We start from the raw sequence: 19,520 nt of genomic DNA, 5'->3' as shown, positions 1-19,520 counted from the left end.
TAGATGTGATAGCTGTGTGCTATAGATGTGATAGCTATGTGCTGTGTATGTGATAGCTGTGCTGTGTGCTGTAGATGTGATAGCTGTGTGCTGTAGATGTGATAGCTGTGTGCTTTAGATGTGATAGCCGTGTGCTGTAGATGTGATAGCTGTGTGCTGTATATGTGATAGCTGTTGGCTGTAGATGTGATAGCTGTGCTGTGTGCTGTAGATGTGATAGCTGTTGGCTGTAGATGTGATAGCTGTGCTGTGTGCTGTAGATGTGATAGCTGTTGGCTGTAGATGTGATAGCTGTGTGCTGTAGATGCGATAGCTGTGTGCTGTAGATGCGATAGCTGTGTGCTGTAGATGCGATAGCTGTGTGCTGTAGATGCGATAGCTGTGTGCTGTAGATGTGATAGCTGTGTGCTGTAGATGCGATAGCTGTGTTCTGTAGATGCGATAGATGTGATAGCTGTGTGCTGTAGATGCGATAGCTGTGTGCTGTAAATGCGATAGCTGTGTGCTGTAGATGTGATAGCTGTGTGCTGTAGATGTGATAGCTGTGTGCTGTAGATGTGATAGCTGTGTGCTGTGTATGTGATAGCTGTGTGCTGTGTGCTGTAGATGTGATAGCTGTGTGCTGTGTATGTGATAGCTGTGTGCTGTAGATGCGATAGCTGTGTGCTGTAGATGCGATAGCTGTGTGCTGTAGATGCGATAGCTGTGTGCTGTAGATGCGATAGCTGTGTGCTGTAGATGTGATAGCTGTGTGCTGTAGATGTGATAGCTGTGTGCTGTGTGCTGTAGATGTGATAGCTGTGTGCTGTAGATGTGATAGCTGTGTGCTGTAGATACGATAGCTGTGTGCTGTAGATGTGATAGCTGTGTGCGGTGTGCTGTAGATGTGATAGCTGTGTGCTGTAGATGTGATAGCTGTGTGCTGTAGATACGATAGCTGTGTGCTGTAGATGTGATAGCTGTGTGCTGTGTGCAATAGATGCGATAGCTGTGTGCTGTAGATGCGATAGCTGTGTGTAGATGTGATAGTTGTGTGCTGTGTATGTGATAGCTGTGTGCTGTAGATGTGATAGCTGTGTGCTCTGTATGTGATAGCTGTGTATGTGATAGCTGTGTGCTGTAGATGCGATAGCTGTGTGTAGATGTGATAGTTGTGTGCTGTGTATGTGATAGCTGTGTGCTGTAGATGTGATAGCTGTGTGCTCTGTATGTGATAGCTGTGTGCTGTAGATGTGATAGCTGTGTGCTGTGTGCTGTAGATGCGATAGCTGTGTGCTGTGTGCTATGACAATGAAGTGGGTGTGTCTGAGCCCCGGCTAGTGAATAGCTCGCCCACCACCCTCCTGGTAGATGCGGGCTCTATAGGCTTTTGTCCGCAACCGTCCATACATTATTGTATAGCAATGAAAGGAAAAGGCCGCCCCGGAGAGACCCTCCTCCCGGTGTCTGGTTCCTCCCAGGAAGCTGTGACAGTCTTTTCTCATCAGTGAGCTGTGTGTATGTGTCTGATCAGCACCGAGCACACTCACACACACTGCAAGCATGCCCCAATTCAATGCACCCCCCCGTCCTCGCTGAGCAAAGCCGCACACCTTGCCCCCCAGCCGGAATACACAGCCAGGTGGACTGCCACCCTGCCAGGGGCGCGATCTGACAGCACCGAGCAGGAAACATGGCGAGCGACTCCCCGGCTCGCAGCCTGGATGAGATAGACCTGTCTGCACTGAGGGTAAGGGGCATCTTCTTTTATCTGTCACCATTGGCATCCATTCAGCTGGCATCTATGGCTCGCCTCTATAGAGATGTGCTGTGGATGATGGCTTTTGTCATTGAACCCATCCATGTTGTGTATAGATGATGGAGCTGCACCCACAGGACCGATCCTTGCATGGCTGTATGCAGTGAGACATGATGCTTGTGTGATGATCCTGTAGCATTGCCCTTGGGTGCCCATGATGGGTGTCTGCAGTGCTCCCTTTGTATGCCCTTCCATTGGAATGAATGGTGAGGTTTAGGCACTCATACTAGATTGTGAAGGCTGTTTTCTTTCATTGGAGGTGGGGGTTGAGTTCCAGGATGGATCACTCTTGCCATGGAGAGAATGTACTTTGCATTCCATGACCAGTGCCTGCCTGCCCCTTAGACAATGAAGGTTGATGGCATAGTAACCAAGCCTGTATGCAGTGCCCTGGGGTCAGAGGTCTGCTGTGATAACACCCTATTAACAGGAGATTTTCTGATTCTTGTCCGCTCATTGACGCTAAGCCCAGCCTTTCCTCTTTCCTACAGCGTGCCATCCATTGTTACTAAGTGGATGCCATGTTCCTTTTTTTTTCCTGCCATGCATATGAGGATGATGTGCACAAATGGGGCTCTGTATTTGCTGCTTCATTAACAATTGCCAAGTGTCTGAACCTCATGCCTCCCTAAAATGACCTATGCTAATGAGATTGCAGTAGTGGCTTGTGTGTCATACTCACATGGCCTGAAAAAAAAGGAAGAAGGCTCTTTGTATGTCTTGATATGTCAGACAGTCAGTTCCATTAAACATGGACATGGCTTGTCACATTGCCTGAATGAGAGACTTAGCTCTGCTCCATTGCACAGGCTCTATTGGCTAGAAGCTTGGAGTGCAAATCCAGAAAAAGAGGCATATTGTCCGTATTGTGCGCTCCTATAAATCCAACCCAATGGTGATTGGTGTGGGGGTGCATTAGGCATCAGGATGTACGAGATCTACCAAGATCTTTAGGACTTGACATCATGTCGGTGATGAATGGCTGCAGCCTATTTTCACGTTTACTCCATAGAACCTAAAAGAATTTATGGCCGCTGTAGAAGGTCAGAAACTGGAGTGATGCATTGATGGCTTCCAGTCATTTCACAGTGTCTGAACCTGGATCAATAGTGTATTTGCTGCCTGAACTGAAAATAAAGAAGTGCTTAGAGTTTTCCTGTATTGCCTTTCATTAGTTCAGTCTCCCTGCTCACATCAGTTCACCTTGAGGTTTATATTGAGGATCAAGTGTCGGCAGATAAGGAGAAAATACCTTGGGCATTGACCTGACCACTAGGAGATGATGGTAGCTCATTTAGAGTAAAGGGGTATAATGGTGTTCTACAAGAACCAATTAGATAACGGCAATTATTTTAACCAAGACTCGTATAATTAAACATGGACCCTAACTGGGTTATAGAAGCAGCACAATATTCACTTGCACTACCATATATAAAATGAGGCCCAGTGATTTATTTTGGCTTGTTTCCATAAACCCAGCAAATCAGCTGATCTAACTCTTGGTGTGCCAAAGCCTTTAAATAACCCAATACACAAACAGGGGCGGACTGACAACTCATGGGGGCCCCCGGGCAATAGAAGATCATGGGGCCCCTGGGCTTACAGATAGCCACCACGCCAGGAGGCAGTGCAGAGGCGGGGCAGCTAAAATCTCGGGATTTTCACATCAAAGGCATGTCGGTTTCGGACATATCAGGGACAGATGTAAAAAAAACATAGATTTTTACATACTGTCCCTGGTTTTACTGAGCCTGGCAACCCTCATGGGGTCCTCGGGCAGTGCCCGAGTGTCTCAATGGTCAGTCCGCCCCTGTACACAAATGTTCACCTAATGCTAAGAGTCTTGCATAGATGGATGAAACAATGTAAGATTGTAAATAACTACCTTTCCTGGAGAAACTACCTCCAGTGCTGCTCAGATAATCAAACCTGGGCGATTAAACACATGCAGGGAAATTCATGAAGAGTGTAACATTCCATCCTCAGAGCAGCTGAACTCCCTCCTCAGCGCTGCAACCGTTACTTAGGCAGTGAAGCGGTTGTGGAGTTTTGTAGCTGGACAGGCCGAGGAGTCTGATGGAGATTCCCTATCAGGTCAGCTCCCCTTGTGATTGACAGCAGGCAGTGTGGGGATTGATGCCTTCCACTGGCTGCTGTCAATCACAAGGAGAGAGCAGGCTTAATGGAGAACTAGTCTATCGGTTTTCCCATCGGGCTCCTCCCATTGATTTCTAGGAGCCTCTTGGCTGTGAACCTGACAGAGTCCTAGACAACCAGTGACAAGTGTGGAGTGGGTGGCAATAGCAAAAATGCTGAGCTGATAAACAGAGTAGGGAGACAGGCACTCTGCCTGTCTCTGTACGCCAAATTATAGTCGGTCCTAATTACCTCCAGTTTTGTTATCTAAAAAATAGAGGTGATTATTTTTGAATTTGGTGCAGCAATAGTGCAATTTTTGTATAGGAACTTTTTTGTGTAAGAACTACCTGAATCTGTCATACAGACAGGTCGTTTTTGTATTTCTAAGCGTGGAGGAATTTTCCCTGCCAGCTATTGAATTCTGCAGCTGAAAAAATCTGAATATTGACTGTATCTGATTGGGAAAGAAACCAAAAAAAAAAAAAAAAAGGGGAGGACCTCTACCCATGCTACATACAAATATTATCCTAGTCACTACAAAGTTTGCAGGATCCAGTCCTGCTAGTGTATGGATTTTATTGGCACCTACACATGAGACAGACTACAATAAAAAAAAATACCATCTTTATTTGCAACATTTTTAAAATAACGCCATCACCTATACAAACTATTTTAAAATCAATGATGTTAAATTTTTCGTATGATACAAATGTAATTTTTTTAATTTGTAGTCTGTCTCATGTGGGTGTCAGTAAAATCCATACACGAGCAGGACTGGTTCCTGCAAACTTTGTAGTGTATGTGTATCTGATTGGTTTTAGTCACCATTCAGCCAAGAATTTTCTGCCCGCCTCCTTTCAATATTTGGATTAAAATTTGTTCAGCTGGAATGCCGCCAGGGCAGCTTACGACTTAAATTTAGGCCAAGTTATCAAGAGTCCGCCAAATCCGTGACGTGTATGGCCAACATAATCCCAGTTGGTAAGGATCGCGTGATTAAAGGCCTAGGCTTTTTATTCATGTGTGTAGTGCCAGAGAGATCTCTTTTATGCCTCGTACACACGGCCGGACTTTCCGATACTTTTTTGGTCGGACCTTAGGTAGAGATTCTGTTCTCTTTTTGTCCGTCGACCTTCCGACCGACTTACGGCGGACTTTTGCACGATCAAAAGTCTGACCATGTGTACGAGGCATTAGCAGCCTTTTCTCCAGAATAGGTAAGTATTTAAGCCCTTCCGTTTCTCTTTATTTATCCATCACCGCAAAACCATCAACATAGACTTGTATTAACATTTGATCATTGATCTGCTTTAATAGGAATTTAACCGTAGGACCGTTCAATTGATATTTGTCTACATGTCAAGCTATATTATGCAATTTTTTTTTTTTTAACAGCTTAAATTTTGTAAAGGAAAACCTGGGCCTAGGAAACATTGATTAGTCTGTGACTTACATGAAATGGCAGACACCTTTTGGGTGCCTGTTTGTTGGTCCTGTAGAAACTGGGGAACTTCACTATGCCAATAGCAACCAGCTTTTCTCATCACAGGCTCTGGTCCGGTGCACTCCTCAGATTTGCTGGTCAAAGTTGGGGGCCGTCTAACTTATAGTGATGCACAGGAATAGAATGTCACCAAGGCTGGTCACTGTTTGCAGTTTTCTGGGTTCTGAGGGACTTTGCAAGAAATCGGGATTGGCGTGCAAGCGCCTAGAGGCATCTGCTATTTAATATAAAGCCCAGATTGCGGTTTCCTAGACACAGATTTACTTTAAATGCAGTTGTCAATTACTTAGAATGTTGCACAAATTACATTTAACCTGCTGGCTTAATACCTCTAGGACATATTGTGCTTCTTGGCATTGCAAATCAGTGATTTGGAAAAACTTAGTCTTGCATAACTACAGTACGAGCAAATCTGGGAACTGTTATTTCTGTTTTCAACAGTCCAATATCTATCTGGCCAAATGTTATATAATATCCTTCATTATTTGATACAATTGTTTTTCTGTAGGTATTTTCAGTTTGTATTGTATATATATTTGTTTTACTCAATGTAACTAAACATGGGACATTGTAAGCAACATGGGAACCTTTCACAAAATTTCATAACAAAGAATCGATAACAGTTCTATGCACTTGATTCTAAGGCTGCATTCATATTTTTGAGCATCTTTATGCCCGGTACACACGATCCGATTATCGGACGAATGATCGTCCGTTTTTTTTTTTTGTATGCTAATCTCACGTCGAATCTGATGAGTTTACTAAAGTAACGAAAATTCTCGTACGGCAGAATAAAAAATCGTAAGTGATGTCATGTGTTGTAATGCATTTGTATTGCATTTTCGAACGACAGCTGTACTGACTAAACGAAAATCGTACGATCTGGCATCGTACGAAAAAAAATTCCGTGCATGTCCGATAGAATAAAAGCGGATGAACTCTCCTGATCGGCTCTCGGAAGCTCTGTACTAACGATCCGATTATCGTACGATCGTTTCGAAAGCGGCATTTTTCGTACGACTTTCGGATCGTGTGTACGGGGCTTTAGTCATTTTGTAGGCTTTATTTTTGCTTGTTTTTGGAGGTGGCTTGAGGTTTGAATTTTTTTTTAGCTAATGGTAAACTAAGTGCTAGGGAATTAAAAAAAAAACATGCAAAAGTGGCATTTTTTCATGCATGTTCGCACATTTGTAGGCACTCCCATTTACATCTATTGGGGTCAAAATGATTCAAACTTGAAGGTATTTTTGGTGCTACAAGTCTGAAGCATTAAAGGGGTTGTAAAGGTAAAAAATAATTCCCTAAATAGCTTCCTTTACCTTAGTGCAGTCCTCCTTCACTTACCTCATCCTTCTATTTTGCTTTTAAATGTCCTTATTTCTTCTGAGAAATCCTCACTTCCTGTTCTTCTGTCTGTAACTCCACACAGTAATGCAAGGCTTTCTCCCTGGTGTGGAGTGTCGTGCTTGCCCCCGAGCAGGAGAGTCAGCACACTCTCTACATTGCAGATAGAGAAAGGAGCTGTGTGTTAGTGGGTGTCCTGACTCTCCTGCTCGCCCCCTCAAGGGAGGGGGCGAGCACGACACTCCACACCAGGGAGAAAGCCTTGCATTACTGTGTGTAGTTACAGACAGAAGAACAGGAAGTGAGGATTTCTCAGAAGAAATAAGAACATTTAAAAGCAAAATGGAAGGATGAGGTAAGTGAAGGAGGACTGCACTAAGGTAAAGAAGCTATTTAGGGAAACATTTTTTTACCTTTACAACCCCTTTAAGTGACACTATGCTGAGGTGTGAACAGGCGCAAATAAAAATCATGGGATTTTGTATGTTGAGCATTTTGGTGCCTTAAGCTCCAAAATGCTTAGGTGTGAATGGGGCCTAAATGCTACTGTATGAACTGATCCTGATTTATCATCATCTAAATTACAAATGAATCTTGTTCTGGTCCTGGAACAGAAGAAACACCAGTATGTATTGTATTTTCATGTTCTGTGTAAAACAGAAATGGGTTTGTTTTAGAAGAAAATCATGTCTGTCTTTTTTTGACAGAAGCTTTTACGCAAAAAATGCATGTTGATGTGGGTTTTAATGTGCATTACAATGGACTTTACCACACATGATAAGTAACAACACATATCCATGCAAGATTAGACCTCTGTCCTATTATTAATAGAAAATTCCTCTCATATCTTGCTCTACACACTCCTAAACCTTATGGACGGTGTTCCCAGAAGAGTTAAAGCTGTTATAGTTGCAAAGGGTAGGTCAACTCAATATTGAACCCTATAGACTAGGACGCCATTAAAGTTCATGTGCGTGTAAAGGTATATGTCCCAATACTTTTGACAATATAGTGTATGTTGTGGGTGGCTGATAGGATTTTTTTTTGGTAGTTTTGAGAGTCTTGGCGCAGGATTCCTGTACCTGAGATGTTGTACCATACTTTTCCAGGACTAACAGCGTTTCCTCTAGTCCTGAAGACCAGGAGCTTCAGCTTGGTTTCTGAAAAACTGCAGGGCATGAAAGGAACCCAAAGAAGAATGGCGTCCATTGGATTCTGTTGAAATCATGAGGTTTAGTAGGGTGCTAGAGGCAGTGCTGCTGTTAAAAATTATGGACCCCATACTGCCTACTTGACAGCCCCCCCCCCCCCAAAAAATATAAAATTTAATTTTTGCGAAAAATACACTAAAATCAATATTATATGGCATATTTACCGCCCCTTCCCCAACTCTCTATTCTAAAACATTCCTTTGTGTGCTGCCAGTGGGAGAGGAGAGGAGGGAATCCGACAACGCTGCGGGGAAAAGGGGCACAAAGGGGGGCCCAGAAAGCAGGGTTATGGGGGTATAGATGCTAGAACTGATCCCCCCCCCCCTGCAGCACAGATGGAGGGAGGGAGTGGAGGAGAAGCCGGCAGGGCTGCAGGGGGAGGCAGAAGTGGATTGGTTCTGCCTGCAGTAAGGCAATACAACTTGCCCTCCTACTCAGCAGATGCCTGCCCCCCCCCCCCTTTCGAACTGATGGGGCCTTGGCCCAGTACAGAAGGGCTGGATGTACTGCCTTATCAGTGGAGATTTAGGATTGACAGTATTAAAGATGTAGTAAAATTTGCAATCCTAATATTTCCTTCTGGAGGTGTTTTAAATAAAGTATAGTTATTATATTGTTTAGGTATTATATTTTATAAGTTGACCAGTTGATCAAAGTATAGCCTGGTTGTTGTGGTCTGTGGGCATGGACTTCTCAGTTCATCAGAAAGTGACTAAGAAGAAGACTTTAATGTAAACCTTTCTGAATAAAATCTATCACAGGCCAACATTGATTTCTACTAGTAGGCATGGCATTGTAACAGTATATACCATCCAATAAAACATATGAAAATCTTAATTGTTGCTGTGCGTCCAGGCTTGCTCCATCAAATCCCACCATGCAATTAATCAGTGGTGTGCATAGGTTGCATTGCATAACGTGGGGGTAGAATGTATACACATTCCAGGTTGGAGCTCTGTTTAAGACTTCTATTAGCTGTCTGAAATGATGAATTTCTGGGTTGTCTTTCCCTGTAGGTGCCTGCACATAACTCATTTCAATCTCCAGAGCACTTGATTACCCTATATGAAATTATGAACCTTCCAGCTGGAATAATTTGCATGAAAATATGAGCTTTCCAGGTGAAAGGTCACAACTCCCCCCCCTTTACAATGTATGACTGGCATGAAAGATGTGGGTGTAGGGGCATAGCCAGTGTCAGAGCTCAGATTCCTGACCTGCATTTGCATAGTGAGCTCCTTGGACTCCAAGTGACAGGTTTACTTTAAAGAGACCCTGTCACTGATTTAAAGCTGAACTTCAGGCACAAATTGTTTTTGACCTGTGCATGATAAAAATAAATTATCAATCTAAAATAATGAAGTGCATTCCATGTTTCTATGCTGCAGCGTTATGTACAACTCCCATACAGTGCAGTCAGTGTTAAATGTCTGGCATTGAGTGTGGAGGACAGACATCACAGCGGGTCTCGCATGCTCCAGCTCTCTCATTCAGTAAACCTCTTCCATTCTTTTCAATGGATGCAAGGTGTTTCGTGATTGGAGGAAAAGAGACCGTGGTGTTCATGTGACTCTCCTCCAGTCACAGAGTGCCTTGCAATATTTAGAAAAGAATGCAAACCTTTGACCAAACTTTTGAGACCCTACTCATCTGATTTTATGCTCATTTGAAGAGACCTTTATTTATAACATGAAGCTTCTTTCTGTTTTTTTTTTTTTTTTTTTTTATACAATTTTACCCAAACATGATACTATCTTATTTATACATTTACTTTGGTCTCCTCGATATTCTTCAACTCCCTATCCCAGTGATGTCGAACCTTGGCACCCCAGATGTTTTGGAACTACATTTCCCATGATGCTTAAGTACACTGCAGAGTGCATGAGCATTGTGTGGCCCCAATGGGGCATAGAATTTGTATATATTGTTTCCCTAACCATTTTTCTATGGATGCTATATTTAGTTCAAGTGCTGCCATGTAATGAACCTTTGTGGTAATGCACTTTTTTTCATGTTCCTTTCTCTGATGTATGACATATTTCCTTTCTATGTAATGCTCCACCCTTTTTCCTGAGATTGTATTTCCTCTGTCATGGCTAAAGCTAACAGGCCACATGTAACGGGGCACATGTATTCTGCATAGTAAGCTACAGGCAATATCATATTTTGACCGCATAATACCACAATCTATTCATCTGTTGTATATTGTCATCTGCTGTAACAATGTTTTGGATTAAACACCTCTGTGGATGGAAATGGTATTGGTGAGTTATCTGATGAGGATTATCCTCGGTGATTATATCTGCTTTTAGAGGTCTCACAAGGGATAGATCGCTTCACAACAATCAGAGTCAATTCCCAATTTTTCGGTCATATTAATGAATACTTCATTTTCTGTTTGTCGTCTGTCATGGATTTTATTATTAGTATATCGATTATTTCCATAGTTCTTATAATTTTAATGTCTTTATGCTATGATATGAAAACTAATAAAAGATTGAAACAGAAAAAAAATAACAATGCAAGACATTTACTGAATTGAGGAGCTGGAGTGCAAGTGACCCACTGTGTTCTACGCACTCCAGCCAAACCTGTAACTCTCAGAGCCAGCAGAAAACAAGTATTTTAAAAACTTACTTGCAGCTTTTTCCTTTCCATAAAAAAATTTGTTTTCTCTTGCAATGTGTTCTTGAACTTGCAATTAAAATTTGACTTCCCCAGGAAGAGTCAGTTCCCTAGCACAGTGGTCTCCAAACTGTGACCCGAGGGCCGGATGCGGCCCCTTTCTTGCCTTTACCGGGCCCTTGGGACAGTATCCCTCCCACTGATACGAGACACTATTCTGACATCTGACACCGACAGTGAGCACCATTTCTCCCACTGACACCACTAATGGGGCACTATTCCTCCCTATGATACCAACGATGGGGCACTATTTCTCCCCCTAATAACATATGTTTAGTTCCACTGATGCCAGGAAAATGTCCACCCCCGCTGGCCAAAGTCCGGCCCTCCAAGCGTCTTAAGGACAATAAACCGGCCCTTTGTTTAGAATGTTTGGAGACCCCTGCCTTAGCATAACCCCTTATCCCTTCTTGAATGTCATGGCCCCCTCACTTTTTAGGAGTGTCTGATTACTGTCTGTGCTGGCCTAGCTCCTTCAGCCCTTTCCTTACCTCTCTACATAGTGGGGTAGATTCAGGAAGCAATTACGCCTGCGTATCCATAGATACGCAGCGTAATTGCTAAGTAGCGCCGACGTATCGACTTTCTGTATTCAGAAAGCTCGATACGCCGACTGTAGCCTAAGATACCACTGGCATAAGGCTCTTATGCCGTCGTATCTTAGGCTGCATTCTGACGCTGGCCGCTAGGTGGCGTTCCCGTAGTTGTCAGCGTAGAGTATGCAAATTGCATACTCACGCCGATTCCCAAACGTACGCGCGCCCGGCGGTCGTGTTTTACGTCGTTTGCGTTCGTCGCTTTCGTCGTAAGGCTACTTCTGCTATTAGGAGGCGCAGCCAATGGTAAGTATACACGTCGTTCCCGCGTTGCGATTTTCGAAATTGACGTCGTTTGCGTATGTGAATCGTGAATGGCGCTGGACGCCATTTACGTTCACGTCGAAGCAAATGACGTCCTTGCGACGTCATTTACCGCAATGCACGTCGGGAAATTTTCCAGACGGAGCATGTGCAGTATGTTCGGCGCGGGAACGCGCCTAATTTAAATGATCCACGCCCCCTACGGGATCATTTAAATTACGCAAGCTTACGCCGGCCCCTTTTACGAAACGCCACCGCATATTACGGAGCAAATGCTTCGTGAATGAAGCGTAGCTCCAGTAATTTACGGAGGCGTAGCGTAAAAACGGTACGCTGCGCCGCCGTAGCAGTGCGCTCCCCTACCTGAATCTACCCCAGTGTTTTTATGTAGCTGCCAGGGGAAGAGCAAAAAGGAATACTACAGAATGTAACTTGAGTGATAGCTGTGAAGTCTATTAGGGCTGCTTATATCACATCCAATATGGCAGCACCCTCAGGGCTTTTAGTAGTTTACACAAGGGAGGCTTTGAAAGGTTAATGAGATTAAAAAAAAAATTAAATTTACATATAATCTTATGGGTTAGTGATTGTTGCAATGAATGCTCTGGTGATAGGGCCTATTCTACTATTGTTCTACTATTATATATTATACTATTATACAAGAACCTCTTGGTGTCTCCAAAAATATGTTCATTCTTGATTTTGTAACCAAAAAAGGTTATTTACTTAGAGGAAAATCCATTTTCTTTAAGTTTTTCATAACACTGACAGGGTGAGGTATTTGTTGACATGCACACTGGCAAGTAATGAGATGAGCTTCTCTCACAGCGCTGTCAGAATCGGTAATCAGCACAGGGGATTTACCAACCTCTAAGTGGTAAGTAACTTCCTCTCACACGCAGCTTGCGGCACTGCAGACTAAGGTACAAAAAAAAAATTGAGATACAGGAACAACTTCATTAATGAATGTCATGGCAGTTTGGTTTAGTAAGATCTGCTTCATTGCCTGTGTTTTTCCTTCTTACTGCAGAAACCTTTCCGCTGAATAATAATAATGTCTGCTTTTCTGTAAAGACAATGAATTGTATATCCAAGATGCTTTCAGTTATTATTATTTTTTTTTTCCATAGAAGAGCTTGTTTTTATTTTTATATTTATATTTATTTCATAAATGGTGTCCCTTTTAAAAAATCAAAACAGTTTGACTCCAATAGTGGATTTAAAGTGGATGTAAACCCATTGTCACAATGTAGAATATACGATTTCCTATCATCTGTGCCCAGTCTTGCCACACAGAGTTAATCCAGCTCTGAGCAATCCTCTTTTATTGTTCAGTGAAAACTAACAGGCTTCCAGATAAAAACCTGTCTAAATAAAAAGTCCTTTCCTCTCTCCTTGCTTTGAGTGACAGGTTATTTACATATCTAGCTTGGACAATGTTATCATATGTTATGTTATGTTATGTTTATCATAATATGAGGTGATCCACAGTTCATTGTATATTACCAGGATGTGTTATGTGGCAGAGGGGTGGATTTCTCACTTTTTATACTGTGGATCACCTCATATTATGATTAACATAACATAGGATAAACATGTCCAAGCTAGATATGTAAATAACCTGTTACTAGGGGTGCAACGGATCAAAAAACTCACGGATCGGATCGATCCTCGGATCAGGAGTCACGGATCGGATCATTTTCAGATCAACACAAAACGGAGCTCATGTGCTTAAATACAGTATTTGGAAATCTGACGGACTGTTTAATGTTAATTTTTAAAAGCCGCAGCAAATCTGCTGACCTCACATGGTTGCTAATGTGACAGAACTCCTCTGATTTTCACTTTTATTTTAACATTTAAACTGTCCGTCGGATTTACAAATACTGTATTTAAGCAAATAAGCTCCATTTTGTGTTGAAATTGCTGCATCCCGCAATCCACCATTGCCCCCAGCCCCCCACTCATCACGTAATGTCCACCATTGCCCCCCACTCGTCATCACCATTACTGTTCCAGTGCAACATTGCCCCCACATTAGTAATAATAGCCAGTAGTTTAACATTGCCCCCACATGACAATAGTAATAATAGCCAGTAGTACTAGTATAACATTGCCCCCACATGACAATAGTAATAATAGCCAGTAGTACTAGTATAACATTGCCCCCACATATTAGTAATAATAGCCATTACCATTAGTTAGCCAATAGTTTAGGCATAATAAAAGCCAGTCCAAAAATGATCCAACTCACTGTACTGCACTGTACCGTACCGCTTTGTGCGATCTCGTAGAATAGAAGCTCCACGAGCAGAGGGGTGATGACGTCAGCGCGCACCGCCGCCGCCAGGTATACCAAGATGGTCACGATCCGTTGCACCCCTACTTGTTACTCAAAGCAAGGAGAGAGGAAAGGACTTTGTATTTAGACAGGGTTTTATCTGGAAGTCTGTTCATTTTCACTGAACAATAAAGGAGGATTGCTCAGAGCTGGATTAACTCTGTGTGGCAAGACTGGGCACAGATGATAGGAAATCTTATACTCCTACATTGTGACATTAAAAAAATAAATACAATTTTTGGGTTTACATCCACTTTAAGGCTCGTACACACTATAAGAAAATCGGGCAAACATTTTTGTCCAAAGAATTTTCGTACAGTGCACTCAACTTTCAACAGCCCATTCAGAATTTACGTTTACGATTATTTTCATTTAATGTGTACCGTTTTCGTACTAGAAAAATGTGAAAATAAAGACGGCGCATAATCAGAAACAAAAAAAAAGCCTTTATCATACGAGAATATTCGTAAGAATTTTTGTGAGAATTTTCTTTCATTGGTTCTGATTTGCTGTTAAACATCGTGAAAATTCGGACAAACGTTCGCCCGATTTTCTTATAGTATGTACCCCATTTTTTACAGTTATTTTCACAAGTGGATCTCCAATTATGTATTCGATTGAAAATAGCAAATGTAGCTGCTGTGTTTCACCTAGAAAAATAATTGGAAATGTTTTTTGTGTATTTGACATGTTCGCATAGGAATTTCCATATCTATTTTTTTTTTTTGATGAAACAACTTTGGTGTAGTGATGCCCTACTGGTTTTTTTTTAGCCATCTTCTGAGCAACATGGTTTTGTTTTTTATTTTTCTGTCCTTTTTCTTATACCTACTTTTGATGGAATGAATAAGAAAATGAGGCAAGATTCCACAGCTCAATGCTTGCTACCATTTCATCCTGGGCATCAGAAGTGCGTCCATCACAAGATGTTAATGAACAGCGGCTTGTTACTGAACACTGCACCTGAACAGAGAACTGAGAATCTCAGCTGGCAACGTCTGTACTACACTTCATTATTATTTTCTGTCTCTCTAATCAAAATAAAAAATAGCAATTGCAAAAAAAAAAAAAAAAAATGCAGTTGATCAGGTCTCAGCTGGCAGCAGTGACAATAATGCCTTTAAAGCGGGGGGTTCAGCCTAAAAAATATTTTTTTTTTCTAGCATGCCATCAAGCATATTAGCCCGAGCTACAGTATGCCTTTATTTTATTTTTTGGCGCCGTAGTGAAGTTTCAGACTCCCAGCGGGGAATGGGCGTTCCTATGCAGAGGGAAGATGATTGACGGCCGGCTATGGCGCGTCACGCTTCCCGGAAATAGCCGAAATAGGACTTGGCTCTTCACGGCGCCTGTGCCTAGTCTGTGCGCAGGCGCCGTATAGCGCAGTGAAGAGCCGAGACCTACTCCGGCTATTTTCGGGAAGCGTGACGCGCCATAGCCGGCCGTCAATCATCTTTCCTCTGCATAGGAACGCCCATTCCCCACGGGGAGTCTGAAACTTCACTACGGAATTAAACTGTGAGTACGGCGCCAAAAAAATAAATAAAGGCATACTGTAGCTCACGCTAGTATGCTGGATTTAGTGGTAGAAACTTGTTATTTAGGGTGAACCACCGCTTTTAAATAGAAGAACTGGCCACACACCACTATATCCAAGATCCTTTATTAGGACATCCCAAAAGACACTACTGTAACAGAATGCTTGGTAGACACGTTTCGCACACTTGGTGCGCTTAATCATTTCACAGGTACAGTGCTGTGAAATAGTATTTGCCCCCTTCCTGATTTTTATTTTTTGTGCATATTTCGCACACTTAAATGATTCAGATCATCAAACAAGTTTTAATATTACACAAAGATAACCCAAGTAAATCCAAGATGTCGTTTTTACATTTTTATTTAATTTATTAAGGGAAAAAAAGCTGTTCAAACCTGCCTGGCCCTAAGTGAAAAAGTAATTGCCCCCTCTCATGCTGAATCATAAATGAACTGTGATTTAACCACAATTATTAGGAAATCTGAGTTAAATTTCACTTGCCACACCCAGGCCTGTCTACTGCCAGACCTGTTGAATCAAGAAATCAAAGTGAAGCATGCTAACAGATCACAAAAAGCCACACATCATGTCACAATCTAAAAAATTCAAGAACAGATTAGAAACAAAGTCATGTACGTGTATCGGTCTAGGAAGGGTTTCAAAACAATTTCTCAGGTTTTGGAACTCCAGTAAACCATGGGGAGAACCATTGTCCACAAATGGAGATAACTTGGAACAGTGGTGATCCTTCCCAGGAGTGGCCGGCCTACAAAAATTAATCCAAGGAGGCGCATGCATGGCTTCTAAAGATGTAGACGTGTAATCCGTCGGCTCTGGTCCCCGCTGTTCTTCCGAGACTCCTTCTACTGCTTCTACAGCCTTGGGAGTTGCTCTACCTTACCTCAGCAACCACAGGGCATCCCATGATGAAGATAGTGGACCAGAGACTGTTTTCTTTCTGCTCCACTGGCACTGCGGCCTTCCCACACATTGGATAGTTTCCTGATTAGGCCTGCATCCTCAGCCTCGAGTATGCAGGATGAACCGCCGAACCCTTCAGACACCCTGGCGGGCGAAGTGGGTGCCCTCTTCACCATCCCTTCCATCATTTAGACTGGATCACAGACCCCATTCACAGCAGAGGTCCTGGATGACAAATTGCAATCCCTGCTCCACAGTCTGACCCGCACTTTCCTCTTGAGTGCAAATGTAATCCTTTCTGTCGCCATCATTCCTGCGAGCAATGACATGGTTTCCCCTTGTCTCTCTTTCTTTTTATATTGTGTTTGGAACCCCTAGCTGCAGCCATCTGTTCCCATCCTGACATCCGCGGGGTCTCTTTACGACAGAAGGAATACAAACTCTCTTTGCTGACTACATCCTTTTGACACTAACTAGCCCACATACATCTCTACCTAATCTTCACGACTTGCTGGTGTCTTTTGGCGTATTTTCAGGTTACGTCAGTATGACCAAAACAGAAGCCTTACCAATACATATCCCACCTGCTGTCCTTGACACCCAGGAAAAAAAATTCATATCATTGGTGTTCCACGTACCTCAAATATCTAGGGGTTGAAGTGACCTCCTCATTCCCCACTCTTTATCAAGCTAACTATTCCCTTCTTTTTAAGGATATTAATCGTCCCCTACACCAATGGGATAATTATCCTCTCTTGCTTCTAGGACAAATTAATGTTCTTAAAATGTCTATCTTCCTGAAATGTTTATACTTATTTGAAACCCTGCCCGTTGCTATCCCGATGTAACAACTGAAAGCTGTGCAAAGATCTTTTCTTAATTTCATTTGGCACAACAAATCTCACCGTATAACCAGGTCTGTGGTATGCGCCCCCCGCTCTCGGGGAGGTCTAGGTGCCCCAGATGACATTAAGTATTATTACGCCACTTATCTTAGGAAAGCAGTTACATGGTCTTCTCGAATGGCATCTAGTAGGTGGTCAGAGATTGAAATGAGTGTCACTTTTTTCAGTGCATCCCTGTGCTATGTTATGGTCATACTCAGACACATCTATAACCCAACTGCAAGGCATATGTTTCAATCCGATGTTGTTCACTCTCTCCATATGGAAGCAATGTTTAATGTTTATGGCTTTTTGCCCTCTTGTCTACATGCCCACCTCTGTTAAATGTACTCTTTAATCCAGATATTCCCAATAGCCTCTCCTACAGCAGAATGTACACCTGGTTGCAAGCTGGGATCTTTCAGCTCTGACACAAAGTTCATCCATTAACACGCCAACTTTACACATTTGCAGAACTCCAACACAAACATCAACTTCCTAGGCAACTTCTATATTCTTATCTGCAATTTAAACACTACTTTTCCTCACAATCTCCAGCCCTAACTTTAGAGAAGCCCACTGCATTTGAACTCTTATGTGCTCAAAGCCCTTACCAACTCCAGCTCATTTCATGCATTGACCAAATTCTACATGAGACTAAACCGCTTGATGGCTCATATCATCTCTATATGCAAAAAATGTATCATATTATTCAACAACCCATCCCTCTCCCACAATGGCAGAAGATTTGGGACTCAGTTTATAAGGCTTTGAGATGTGTGGAGCAGAGGGAGACGGCCTGTAAAGTGATGCTTTTTTGGTATAGAACTCCCAAGGTCCTCCACAGATATAATCCGGAGGTCTCTCGGTTGTGTTGTGCCAACGGGAGGTAGGTTTCCATTGCCATATTTTCTGGGAGTGCTCTTTGATTCAACCTTTCTGGATCTCTGTTCAGTCCCTTCTACAGAGTCTTCTGGGGACTAGTGTCCCACTGGACCCTGTTCATTATCTTTTGGGTTTGCCTGTTCCCGGTACCTCCAAACATGCTAGAAGACTGGCTACATTTGTTTTATTAGCAGGTTATACCCTTAGGCTGGCTGTCCTCCTCTCCTCCTACCTTTTTCTCAATTGGTACAAGCTATAGCCTATATACGCAAAATGGAGCATCTTACAGCAGTTGTACATGACTCCAAACCTCAGTTATCAAACATTTGGGATTTGTGGGATGGCCTTGGAATTCAACCCTGAAAGGATTCACCCACCTTCAGATTGATACCACCATATTCTTAAGTTGGAGATATCCTACCTTTTTGTTATCCTATGCTCTAGGAACACCCCCTCCACCCCTGGAGTACCCCCCCTCCTTTTTGTTACTTTATCAAGTAGTTCTCTAGAGCTGTTTTATTATTATTAATTATAATAATAATAATACATTTGTTGTTTCTACACTCGTTCTACTGGCAGAGATCTACTTACTATAGGCAGGTATGTTCTACTGCCATGTTATAATGCAATATGGTTTTGAACTACTGCATGATGTTATATACTTGAACCTTTCATATGTACTTCATTGCTCTTAAATACTTTTCTGTATTGTTTTTGCTGAACAATAATAATAAAAATACTCCAAGAGCATGACGACGGCTCATCTAGGAGGTCATAAAAAAACAAACAAAAAACAGAACAACGAAACCAGAAAGAACTGCAGGCCTCACTTGCCTCGGGTGAGATCAGTGTTCATGATTCAACAGTAACAAAGAGACTGGGCAAAAATGGTATCCATGGGAGAGTTCCAAGGCCAAAGCCACTGCTGACCAAAAAGAACACAAAGGCTCATCTAACATTTACCAAAAAACATCTTGATTATCCCAAAGACTTTTAGGCAACTATTCTGTGGACTGATGAGACAAAAATTTCACTTTTTGGAAGGGGTGCCTCCCATTACATTTGGCATAAAACTAATACAGTATTTCATTAAAAGAACATCATACCAACAGTCAGACATGGTGGTGGTAGCATGATGATCTGGGGCTGCTTTGCAGCTTCAGGACCTGGACAAATTGCCATAATTGATGGAACCATGACTTTTAAGCTCTACCAGAAAATCCTAAAGGAGAATGTCCGGCCATCAGTTCATGACCACAAACTCAAGTGCAATTGGGTTATGCAGCAGGACAATGATCCGAAACACAACAGCAAGTCCATCTCCAAATGGTTCAAACAAAGCAAAATGTAGGTTTTGGAGTGGCCTAGTCAAAGCCTGGACTTAAATCCAATTGAGATGCTGTATCATGAC

At 42.4% G+C, this 19,520-nt stretch overlaps 1 protein-coding gene across 25 annotated transcripts in view; it reads left to right on the top strand.

The window, feature by feature from the left end:
* The first annotated feature begins 1,290 nt into the window (after window positions 1-1,290).
* The window catches only part of TNIK (TRAF2 and NCK interacting kinase), a 392,046-nt gene continuing 373,816 nt past the window's right edge, over window positions 1,291-19,520 (top strand). For 14 of the 25 annotated variants that reach the window (XM_040349341.1, XM_040349353.1, XM_040349354.1 and 11 more), the window contains exon 1: window positions 1,292-1,729. In XM_040349341.1, the coding sequence (XP_040205275.1) occupies window positions 1,673-1,729 (57 nt within the window). In that variant the 5' untranslated portion in view covers window positions 1,292-1,672. Of the gene's footprint in view, window positions 1,730-19,520 lie in introns of all 25 variants that reach the window. The other 11 variants (XM_040349366.1, XM_040349364.1, XM_040349365.1 and 8 more) reach the window with 4 other exon arrangements.

This window comes from Rana temporaria, chromosome 4 (assembly GCF_905171775.1).
Source record: "Rana temporaria chromosome 4, aRanTem1.1, whole genome shotgun sequence".
In the NCBI taxonomy this organism is placed as follows: Eukaryota; Metazoa; Chordata; class Amphibia; order Anura; family Ranidae; genus Rana; species Rana temporaria.
Note: the sequence above shows the minus strand (reverse complement) of the source record. Positions and strands in the feature narration are given on the sequence as shown.